Raw genomic sequence first — 12490 nt, 5'->3', positions numbered from 1 at the left:
GCCAGAAGGGGGAAATGATTGAGATTCCATTGGTAGAGACTGCCTCTCTCCATCAGGGTTGAGAGAGGCAGTAGGGCAGATTTGGTCCGATTTATTTAGTGGAGATGGAGCTGAATTTGTCTATGATCTTCAAAGCTCTTGAGAGGAATTAGGATACACTGTCTAGATAAAGTAAGATATCGTCGGCGTATAATGATATGCTATGATCCATGGATTTTAGATATTGGTGTAATTTTTGGATTGTCGAATTGCCTGGGCCAGGGTCTCCCTAGACAAAAACAGCAGAGGTGAGATGGGATCACCTTGCCTGCTACTTCTAGGGTATGAATACTTTCTGAAGGCACTGTCTAAGACAAATACATGATTTTCTCCAATAAAAAAAATCAGGGAGAGGGTATCAACACTTCTAATTCGGGTGAACCTAACATTTAACCTGCTATACTGAACCGTCAAGCAGAGGTTGGTAACCCTCAGTAATCGCTCTTAATAAAATACCAGTACTTAAAACATATAGAATGGTAGATCTAAACAAACAAGGACACAGCAGTGATCTGAGATTCAGCACCATGGACCACGGCAAAATCAAAATCCTGGAATTGGAGAATTCAGAACATGAATGTGGACAGCGACCATACAATGACTGGTAGAACCCATTGGATAAAGAAAGGAAGACAAAATCAGGAAGAGACAGGGCTGAATTGGAAGACTCCCGCACCAACTATCTTCTATGCAACTTTCTTTGTCTCAGAGCAAGTATTAACCAATCTCAGCACACATTTAAATTTCATAATACAATTGGGGGGGGGAAAGGTTGCACACTTTAACATGAATCCTCATCTTTATTGATCAGACATGATTCACGTTTTCCTTTATTATGTGAACATCTGTTCGCCTGTGACCAATCCACATCTGTCAGGCTGTTTGATTTGCAGTCTGCAAGACAATAACCCTAGTTGACTCTCGCTAAATTTGAATACTATAAGTGCAGACAGGCATTTGCGCGATATGACACACCACATGTCTAATTCTTTCAGATTACATTATTTTCTCTCTCTTGAGCATTCAGACACTTAATCTTGTAATACTTCAGATGGTAGTGATACAGACTGTCTGGTCAGAGTAAGACCACAGTCACCTTTAACAGCTCAAATGTTTCTTAGACACCCATTTTAAACATGACAGGCTCCTCATGTTGCTCTACAACTGCACTATGTCAATACGAGAGGCCAATAGAACTGCTGTTATTGTGGAAAGTCTAATCTTTAAAAAGAGATTAATTAAACATACACCACGAAGAATTTTAAAAAGGAGCTACACGTCATATTTTTGAGGGCAGCAAATCTCGTCAAATAAAGCCTGTGGCTGTAGTACAATGGGTTAGTGTGTGGCTCAGGCCCAGTCAATTTGACAACAACAGCCAGTTTGTCTTTTATAGACAAATAAGAAGGGGTTTTTGGGGTAAAATATTATGTAACATCATTCCACTATTACTGTAGATACAGTATATTAAAATACATTTACATTTCTAAAGCTTGTTTGCAGGACACAAAATTTACTTTTTGGTACAAAAGCCACTGTGGCAGGAAGATTTTTTTTATTTTAAATCTACCAGCCACTTTTTTTACCAGCCAAAATATTTTTTCCACAAACATTACACCAACAAAACACAAAAGACAGATGAGCATGCTTTGTAATGTCTCTAAAACAATAAGTATATTACTAGTAAGAAGTAAATTGGTATATTGATTCATTTCATTTTTAACCAAAATATCAGAGACAAAAATGTTCACCTGTACCTTTAAGGGCGGGAGGTTACCGTGGCAGCGCAACTCGAGTATTGTTTCTGCCTGTGAGATTGACTAGTAGAAGCGTGGTCTTCTCTTCCCTAGCAGTTGAAACTCAAACATAGAAAAACAACCTAGCTTGTCACCAAAACAATGGAAATAGCCAAGAAACACAAGGACAGGGTTTCACTTCAGTAGACTTTCTTTTCAAGTAAATTAGACCAACTTTTATGCCTGTGCACAGCACTTCTAAAAATGTAATCTTTCACTCAGCTCTTCACGTGTGCACAGCCCCCAGCCAGGCTGTGTTGCAGAGCGAGGTGGAATAGGCTATATATTACCAGCTATGAAACAAAAATGGCAGAAATACTTTGAAAACAGCTACTGCAGCATATATGTTACTATAAATGTGATCAAACTTGACTTTTTATATTCACAAATGCGAGTGAAATACTTGCACTGTGGAGTCCTGAGCACCCGGCGACATGGCAGGTGAAAAATCCACATTTGGCAGGTGTTAATTTTAGGCCCTGATTGTTTGCCTCCATTTATTGGGATTGTTGGACATCGTAGTAATGGTTCTCTTCAATGGGTGGTGCTGAAGGATCCATTCCACTCTGCTTCATTTGGACGGCGATGTCAAATAGGTAGTCATAACATTCACACCTGGAACAAGACACACGGATAATCCATTACCACACAAACCTCTAGAAGGCACCAATGATGCATTTAAAACAGTGATACATTCAGTCTAAATGACACATTCACAGTAATACTTCTACAAACATTACTTTTATAATATTTATAATTATTAGTTAATCACCTATATAAAACATTGTGTTACTTCATAATTATTCATTAACTCACATGGTCTTGGCTTTCTCCCAGGACTCCCCCCACACCTAGACGCCGTGGCGCCGGACGAGAACTGCACAGGAGTCTGGGTACTGCTCCATGGCCAGCGCCATGCGCTCCTTCAGGTCCCGCTCCTCCGGGGTGTTCTCAATGATGGGGACCACCAGCGTTTCATCATATCTACACACACACACACGTGTGAGCAGACTGCACAGTCATAGGGACACTATCTAAAATCAAGTGTCAGTTTCCCCTGGATGAAAATGTGCCAAAATTGACAGGAGTTACAAGGTAACATCTGGATTTCCACATTCATTTCCATAAACTGCCGTGGCTGGACTGTTTCAGTACAGACATTCACACTGTAGTACATTGGCAGGTAGCTTAGTGATTAGAGCGTTGGGCCAGTAACCAGAAGGTTGTTGGATCAAATCCCTGAGCTGACAAGGTAAAAATCTGTCGTTCTGCCCCTGAGCAAGGCAGTTAACCCAGTGTTCCCCGGGCACTGAAGACGTGGATGTCGATTAAGCAGCCCCCCTCACATCTGATTCAAAGAGAGTGAATTTCTGGCGCCGACAGAGATGGGCGCCTCGCTTCGCGTTCCTAGGAAACTATGCAGTATTTAGTTTTTTAATGTGTTATTTCTTACATTGTTACCCCAGGTAATATTAGGTTTTATTACATAGAGTCGGGAGGAACTATTGGATATAAGAGCAATGTCAACTCACCAACATTACGACCAGGAATACGACTTTCCCGAAGCGGATCCTCTGTTTTGCCCACCACCCAGGACAATGGATCGGATCCAAGCTGGCGACCCAAAACAACGGCGCCGTAGAAGGGGCAGACGGAGCGGTCTTCTGGTCAGGCTCCGTAGACGGGCACATCGCGCACCGCTCCCGAGTATACTACTCGCCAATGTCCAGTCTCTTGACAACAAGGTAGACGAAATCTGTGCAAGGGTAGCCTTCCAGAGAGACAGAGACTGTAACGTTTGTTTCACGGAAACATGGCTCACTCGAGACACGCTATCGGAGTCGGTACAGCCAGCTGGTTTCTTCACGCATCGCGCCGACAGAAACAAGCATCTTTCTGGTAAGAAGAAGGGCGGGGGTGTATGCCTTATGATTAACCTTCTGTTCACCTGACTTAGAATTCCTCACAATCAAATGCCGACCGCATTATCTACCTAGAAAATTCTCTTCGATTATAATCACAGCTGCATATATCCCCCCCCAAGCACACATCGATGGCCCTGAACAAACTTCATTTGACTCTATGTAAACTGGAAACCACATATCCTGAGGCTGCATTTATTGTAGCTGGGGATTTTAACAAGGCTAATCTGAAAACAAGGCTCCCTAAATTCTATCGGCATATCGATTGCGCAACCAGGGCTGGTAAAACCCTAGATCATTGTTATTCTAACTTCCGCGACGCATATAAGGCCCCCCCCCCACCCTCCTTTCAGAAAATTTGACCACAACTCCATTTTGTTGCTTCCAGCCTATAGACAGAAACTGAAACAGGAAGCTCCCAGGTCTGTTCAACGCTGGTCCGACCAATCGGATTCCACACTTCAAGATTGCTTCGATCACGTGGACTGGGATATGTTCCGCATTGCTGCGAACAACATTGATGAATACGCTGATTCGGTGAGTGGGTTTATTAGCAAGTGCATCAGCGATGTCGTACCCACAGCGTCTATTAAAACATTCCCAAACCAGAAACTGTGGATTGATGGCAGCATTCGCGCAAAACTGAAAGCGCGAACCACTGCTTTTAATCAGGGCAAGGTGACCGGAAACATGACCGAATACAAACACTGTAGCTATTCCCTCTGCAAGGCAATCTAACAAGCTAAGCGTCAGTATAGAGACAAAGCAGAGTCGCAGTTCAACGGCTCAGACACGAGAGGTATGTGGCAGGGTCTACAGTCAATCACGGACTATAAAAGGAAAACCAGCCCCGTCGCGGACCAGGATGTCTTGCTCCCAGACAGACTAAACAACTTCTTTGCTCGCTTTGAGGACAATACAGTCCCACTGACACAGCCCCCTACCAAAACCTGCGGGCTCTCCTACACTGCAGCCGACGTGAGCAAAACATTTAAACGTGTCAAACCTCGCAAGGCTGCAGGCCCAGACAGCATCCCTAGCCGCGTCCTCAGAGCATGCGCAGACCAGCTGGCTGGTGTGTTTACGGACATATTCAATCAATCCTTATCCCAGTCTGCTGTCCCCACATGCTTCAAGAGGGCCACCCCTGTTCCTGTTCCAAAGAAAGCTAAGGTAACTGAGCTAAATGACTACCGCCCCGTAGCACTCACATCCGTCATCATGAAGTGCTTTGAGAGTCTAGTCAAGGACCATATCACCTCCACCCTACCCAACACCCTAGACCCACTCCAATTTGCTTACCGCCCCAATAGGTCCACAGACGACGCAATCACACTGCCCTAACCCATCTGGACAAGAGGAATACCTATGTGAGAATGCTGTTCATCGACTACAGCTCAGCATTTAACACCATAGTACCCTCCAAACTCGTCATCAAGCTCGAGACCCTGGGTCTCGACCCCGCCCTGTGCAACTGGGTCCTGGACTTCCTGACGGGCCGCCCCCAGGTGGTGAGGGTAGGTAACAACATCTCCACCCCGCTGATCCTCAACACTGGGGCCCCACAAGGGTGCGTTGTCAGCCCTCTCCTGTACTCCCTGTTCACCCACGACTGCGTGGCCATGCACGCCTCCAACTCAATCATCAAGTTTGCAGACGACACGACAGTGGTAGGCTTGATTACCAACAACGACGAGACAGCCTACAGGGAGGAGGTGAGGGCCCTCTTGAGTGTGGTGTCAGGAAAATAACCTCACACTCAACGTCAACAAAACAAAGGAGATGATCGTGGACTTCAGGAAACAGCAGATGGAGCACCCCCCTATCCACATCGACGGGACAGTAGTGGAGAGGGTAGAAAGTTAAGTTCCTCGGCGTACACATCACAGACAAACTGAAATGGTCCAACCACACAGACAGCGTGGTGAAGAAGGAGCAACAGCGCCTCTTCAACCTCAGGAGGCTTAAGAAATTCGGCTTGTCACCAAAAACACTCAAACTTTTACAGATGCACAATCGAGAGCATCCTGTCGGGCTGTATCACCGCCTGGTACGGCAACTGCTCCGCCCATAACCGTAAGGCTCTCCAGAGGGTAGTGAGGTCTGCACAACGCATCACCGGGGGCAAACTACCTGCCCTCCAGGACACCTACAACACCCGATGTCACAGGAAGGCCAAAAAGATCATCAAGGACAACAACCACCCGAGCCACTGCCTGTTCACCCCGCTATCATCCAGAAGGCGAGGTCAGTACAGGTGCATCAAAGCAGGGACCGAGAGACTGAAAAACAGCTTCTATCTCAAGGCCATCACTGTTAAACAGTCATCACTAACATTGAGTGGCTGCTGCCAACATACTGACTCAACTCCAGCCACTTTAATAATGGAAGAATTGATGTAATAAATGTATCACTAGCCACTTTAAACAATGCCATTTCATATAATGTTTACATACCCTACATTACTCATCTCATATGTATATACTGCACTCTATACCATCCACTGCATCTTGCCTATGCCGTTCTATACCATCACTCATTCATATATATTTTGATGTACATATTCTTATTCATTCCTTCATACTTGTGTGTATAAGGTAATTGTTGTGAAATTGTTAGGTTAGATTACTCATTGGATATTACTGCATTGTCGGAACTAGAAGCACAAGCATTTCGCTACACTCGCATTAACATCTGCTAACCATGTGTATGTGACAAATAACATTTGATTTGATTTTGATTTGAGGGGTTGGGTTAAATGTGGAAAACACATTTCAGTTGAATGCATTCAGTTGGACAACTGACTAGGAAATCCCCTTTCCCATTGAGCACTTATACGGGCCGTCATTGGCGCTGGAGGTGTCCTAGCCATGTGCCCACCTGTAGTTGGTGCTGGAGGTGTCCTAGCCATGTGCCCACCTGTAGTTGGTGCTGGAGGTGTCCTAGCCATGTGCCCACCTGTAGTTGGTGCTGGAAGTGTCCTAGCCATGTGCCCACCTGTAGTTGGTGCTGGAAGTGTCCTAGCCATGTGCCCACCTGTAGTTGGTGCTGGAAGTGTCCTAGCCATGTGCCCACCTGTAGTTGGTGCTGGAGGTGTCCTAGCCATGTGCCCACCTGTAGTTGGTGCTGGAGGTGTCCTAGCCATGTGCCCACCTGTAGTTGGAAGTGTCCTAGCCATGTGCCCACCTGTAGTTGGTGCTGCAGTTGTCCTAGCCATGTGCCCACCTGTAGTTGGTGCTGCAGGTGTCCTAGCCATGTGCCCACCTGTAGTTGGTGCTGCAGGTGTCCTAGCCATGTGCCCACCTGTAGTTGGTGCTGCAGGTGTCCTAGCCATGTGCCCACCTGTAGTTGGTGCTGGAAGTGTCCTAGCCATGTGCCCACCTGTAGTTGGTGCTGGAAGTGTCCTAGCCATGTGCCCCCCTGTAGTTGGTGCTGCAGGTGTCCTAGCCATGTGCCCACCTGTAGTTGGTGCTGCAGGTGTCCTAGCCATGTGCCCCCCTGTAGTTGGTGCTGCAGGTGTCCTAGCCATGTGCCCCCCTGTAGTTGGTGCTGCAGGTGTCCTAGCCATGTGCCCACCTGTAGTTGGTGCTGGAGGTGTCCTAGCCATGTGACCCCCTGTAGTTGGTGCTGGAAGTGTCCTAGCCATGTGCCCACCTGTAGTTGGTGCTGGAAGTGTCCTAGCCATGTGCCCACCTGTAGTTGGTGCTGGAAGTGTCCTAGCCATGTGCCCACCTGTAGTTGGTGCTGGAAGTGTCCTAGCCATGTGCCCACCTGTAGTTGGTGCTGGAAGTGTCCTAGCCATGTGCCCACCTGTAGTTGGTGCTGGAAGTGTCCTAGCCATGTGCCCACCTGTAGTTGGTGCTGGAAGTGTCCTAGCCATGTGCCCACCTGTAGTTGGTGCTGGAGGTGCCCTTGCGGATTCCCTTTATCATCTCCTGGTGAGTTATGCGGAACTCCTTGCCAGGATAAAACAGAGTTGCCATGACGGCAGCCTTGGAGTGGGTGTGGATGACGGCCTGCGCCGCTGAGGAACAGGAGGGAGACAGTTAGCATGTTGGCCTATTAGAAGGTCTGTGGGCTTAACACAATACAGCCTCATTCCATCCCTCAAAGCTGTTGAAATAGGACATTAAATATATTAGCTAGCCAGTGACAGTCCATCAAGCAGTGAAACCTCCTCTGAAACCTAAAGTAGGAAGTTTGAGCTTATGACAACTTTGTTGGCACAACATGTTGTTGTGAAGGTGGGTTTGTTTCCCAGGTAGTCAGACAGACAGACCTCACCTCTAATAGTGCGTCAACCATGAACAGAGAGCTCACCCCTCATAGTGTATCATTCATTACCAGAGAGAGCTCACCCCTCATAGAGTATCATTCATTAACAGAGAGAGCTCACCGCTCAGAGTATCATTCATTAACAGAGAGAGCTCACTCCTCATAGAGTATCATTCATTAACAGAGAGAGCTCACCCCTCATAGTGTATCATTCATTAACAGAGAGATCTCACCCCTCATAGTGTATCATTCATTAACAGAGAGCTCACCCCTCATAGTGTATCATTCATTAACAGAGAGATCTCACCCCTCATAGTGTATCATTCATTAACAGAGAGAGCTCACCCCTCATAGTGTATCATTCATTAACAGAGAGAGCTCACCCCTCATAGAGTATCATTCATTAGCAGAGAGAGCTCACCCCTCAGAGTATCATTCATTAACAGAGAGCTCACCCCTCATAGAGTATCATTCATTAACAGAGAGCTCACCCCTCATAGAGTATCATTCATTAACAGAGAGAGCTCACCCCTCATAGAGTATCATTCATTAACAGAGAGCTCACCCCTCATAGTGTATCATTCATTAACAGAGAGCTCACCCCTCATAGAGTATCATTCATTAACAGATAGAGCTCACCCCTCATAGTGTATCATTCATGAACAAAGAGAGCTCACCCCTCATAGTGTATCATTCATTAACAGAGAGAGCTCACCCCTCATAGTATCATTCATTAACAGAGAGAGCTCACCCCTCATAGTGTATCATTCATTAACAGAGAGCTCACCCCTCATAGTGTATCATTCATTAACAGAGAGATCTCACCCCTCATAGTGTATCATTCATTAACAGAGAGAGCTCACCCCTCATAGTGTATCATTCATTAACAGAGAGAGCTCACCCCTCATAGAGTATCATTCATTAACAGAGAGAGCTCACCCCTCATAGTGTATCATTCATTAACAGAGAGAGCTCACCCCTCATAGTGTATAATTCATTAACAGAGAGAGCTCACCCCTCAGAGTATCATTCATTAACAGAGAGAGCTCACCCCTCATAGTGTATCATTCATTAACAGAGAGCTCACCCCTCATAGTGTATCATTCATTAACAGAGAGATCTCACCCCTCATAGTGTATCATTCATTAACAGAGAGAGCTCACCCCTCATAGTGTATAATTCATTAACAGAGAGCTCACCCCTCAGAGTATCATTCATTAACAGAGAGAGCTCACCCCTCATAGTGTATCATTCATTAAGATAGAGCTCACCCCTCATAGTGTATCATTCATTAACAGAGAGAGCTCACCCCTCATAGAGTATCATTCATTAACAGAGAGAGCTCACCCCTCAGAGTATCATTCATTAACAGAGAGAGCTCACCCCTCATAGTGTATCATTCATTAACAGAGAGCTCACTCCTCATAGTGTATCATTCATTAACAGAGAGAGCTCACTCCTCATAGTGTATCATTCATTAACAGAGAGAGCTCACCCCTCATAGTGTATAATTCATTAACAGAGAGAGCTCACCCCTCATAGTGTATCATTCATTAAGATAGAGCTCACCCCTCATAGTGTATCATTCATTAACAGAGAGAGCTCACCCCTCATAGAGTATCATTCATTAACAGAGAGAGCTCACCCCTCATAGTGTATCATTCATTAACAGAGAGCTCACCCCTCATAGTGTATCATTCATTAACAGAGAGAGCTCACCCCTCATAGTGTATAATTCATTAACAGAGAGAGCTCACCCCTCATAGTGTATCATTCATTAACAGAGAGCTCACCCCTCATAGTGTATCATTCATTAACAGAGAGAGCTCACCCCTCATAGAGTATCATTCATTAACAGAGAGAGCTCACCCCTCATAGTGTATCATTCATTAACAGAGAGCTCACCCCTCATAGTGTATCATTCATTAACAGAGAGAGCTCACCCCTCATAGAGTATCATTCATTAACAGAGAGAGCTCACCCCTCATAGAGTATCATTCATTAATAACAGAGAGAGCTCACCCCTCAGAGTATCATTCATTAACAGAGAGAGCTCACCCCTCATAGTGTATCATTCATTAATAACAGAGAGCTCACCCCTCATAGAGTATCATTCATTAACAGAGAGAGCTCACCCCTCATAGAGTATCATTCATTAATAACAGAGAGAGCTCACCCCTCATAGTGAAGGCATTCATAAACAGAGGGGTGCACTGGCTCTTCTTCAGCGTCTTCCAGGGGGGTGGGGAGCTGATGTCTCTCTCCTCCACATCACAGACAAACATGTCATCTGGCTACAGGGTGCAACACACACACACACACACACAAAAAAACATATCTCCAGAAAACTGTCAAACTAAGTACTCCAAGTTGTCTCTGCTCTGCTCACCTGTAGTCTCTCCTGTCTCTATGATGATGATATGGAGGCAAAACACCAGCCCTCCTCACCTGTAGTCTCTCCTTCTGCACACCAGACGGGGCAATGTAGATCTGATCTCTAGGTACAACAAAATGGGGAGATTAATGTTCATTAGCTAGCGCATCTCTCTCTCTCTCTCTCTCTCTACCTCTCTCTCTACCAAGACCAAGACACGTATGAGGTTTTGAATTTAAAAAAAATGATTCAACAATATTAAAGTCAGAGCACTTACCCACGTCTCAAACTTAGCCCTCCTCCTGTCCCAGTAACCCAGCCGAGTTGGTAGAAAAGACGACACAACTCTGGGATGAGAACCCGTGGATGTTCCTTCTCCTGAAACAAGGTGGTGGGGAAACAGTACATTACCCAGACATCATAATGGCTCATCATTTACCTCTCCCCACTCTTTCTGGGTCTCAGACTGGAGCTGTGTGTGTTCTCTCTCTCTCTCTGTTAAAGTCCCCCTGTTGTTTCTCTCTCTCTCCCTGTTAAAGTCCCCCTGTTGTTTCTCTCTAGCTCTCTGGCTTTGGACTTCCCAAAATATCTTCCTCTGACTTCTCTCATTGCTTCTATTTTCCTGTGATTCTTGCTCTATTCACTGTCTAGCCTACAAGTTAAGGTGTGTATCTAGCTAGCTATTTGTTTGCAATTTCAGATTGCAAGACTTGTTTTAAATGTGTTAGCTAGCCTAGCTAGATAACCTACTACTGTTAGCAGTCGTTCTAAAGCACATACCTGAGACTCCGTCGACTCTGAACCATTTTCCTTGTCGGCATCACAAACAGATGTCATTTTCTTTTGGATAGATGCAGAACGATCTGCTTTTTCAACCGCTGGAACCAGATTCTTCTTGCGACCACGTCCTGGGAGGTTGACTACAATTCCATGGACAGCATGCTTCCTGATAACATTACGAACTGTGGAAACAGCAATCCCAAGGTCTCGGGAGATGGACTTGTAACCTTGCTTAAGTCCATGTTTGGTTATAATCAAATTCCTTACATCCTCAGAGAGTTCTTTCCCCTTCACCATGTTCACAGTGGTAACGTTATAATGAAGCGTAATATACGGTTCTCTTTTCAACACTATTTTAATGGCTGTTTTTACCTTGTAGAAATACCTGCAACTTACCACAGTACACGTGTGAACACAACGTTTATTTTTTAATTGCAACTTATATTTGAAGACGTATTGAATTATTTAAAATAAAGGTACAGGGGTGCCAATACACTAGAGCTCAACTGTAACAGGCTGGCCAAAAAGAAAACTGGATAACTAGCCAGCTAACGTTAGGCTCTGGGTAGCTCGCTAACTAACAGCTGCGACTTTAACATACAAACACACGTGGCGTTATTCCTCCTCAACGAAATCTAAAACAACATATCGTTTAAATACAATATTTCGCCACATGTTTACATGGAACAATTCAGTTTTATCGCGTTTTAAATACCTTTGTGTGTTTGTTTGAAAGCAGGGGGTCGTCATTAGTGCGACAGGATATAGTAAGGACCTCCAGATCTCTTGCACGTGGCCTTGTATTGTGCCTGGAGACAATTATCGAATAATCGCAGAGATCTTTGATAATCGAAAATAAGATGACACAATTCTTAGCAATTCAAAATCAAACGTGTTTTATTATTTGTTCATATTTTAGTTAGAACAAGTATATCCTATATCACTGTAACTTCTTCCTGGAGAGGGTGTTGCACAAGTATGCCTAACAAGCACTAGGTGGTAGCAGAGCCCAAATAAATTAAACCAAATTTATGGCAAGGACAGATATTTTTTTTCTTGTCTAGCTATGAAAAGTGGTGTCTCACTTCCCAACTAGAGTCACCCATTTACATCATGGTGCTTGCAGGCTGCAGTCTAATTACAGTGTAGATGCCTACTAGTGCATTATATTACTATTATATTATATTTTAGTCATTTAGCAGATGCTCTGATCCAAGAGACCTGAGCTGGCAGAACGGAGAGCTTGGGTTAGGGTGTAGGGTTTGAGGATAGCCTGAAGTGGCAGTTCCTAGTGCTGCTCCGTA

The 12490-nt window shown here is 44.9% G+C and overlaps 1 protein-coding gene across 1 annotated transcript; it reads right to left on the bottom strand.

Moving 5' to 3' along the window:
- Positions 1 to 1968: 1968 nt before the first annotated feature.
- On the bottom strand, positions 1969 to 11890 carry LOC145864274 (methylthioribulose-1-phosphate dehydratase-like). The gene is made up of 7 exons (XM_082969747.1): positions 11187 to 11890; positions 10684 to 10784; positions 10481 to 10529; positions 10209 to 10326; positions 7646 to 7781; positions 2652 to 2819; positions 1969 to 2450 (listed from the first exon to the last, which is right to left on the bottom strand). The coding sequence occupies exons 1-6, from the start codon at positions 11481 to 11483 to the stop codon at positions 2687 to 2689; spliced, it is 834 nt and encodes a 277-aa protein (XP_082825873.1). The 5' UTR covers positions 11484 to 11890; the 3' UTR covers positions 1969 to 2450; positions 2652 to 2686.
- Positions 11891 to 12490: the final 600 nt, after the last annotated feature.

This window comes from Salmo salar, chromosome 26 (genome assembly GCF_965601325.2).
Source record: "Salmo salar chromosome 26, fSalSal1, whole genome shotgun sequence".
In the NCBI taxonomy this organism is placed as follows: Eukaryota; Metazoa; Chordata; class Actinopteri; order Salmoniformes; family Salmonidae; genus Salmo; species Salmo salar.
Note: the sequence above shows the minus strand (reverse complement) of the source record. Positions and strands in the feature narration are given on the sequence as shown.

Coding starts and splice junctions, on each gene's coding strand:
- LOC145864274 (XM_082969747.1), bottom strand. CDS start 11,483: ATGGTGAAGGGGAAAGAACTCTCTGAGGATGTAAGGAATTTGATTATA. Junction 7,782..10,208: donor GAATGCCTTCACTATGAGGG/GTGAGCTCTCTC, acceptor CCTGTTCCTCAG/CGGCGCAGGCCGTCATCCAC. Junction 2,820..7,645: donor ACCTCCAGCACCAACTACAG/GTGGGCACATGG, acceptor GTGTGTGTGTAG/ATATGATGAAACGCTGGTGG.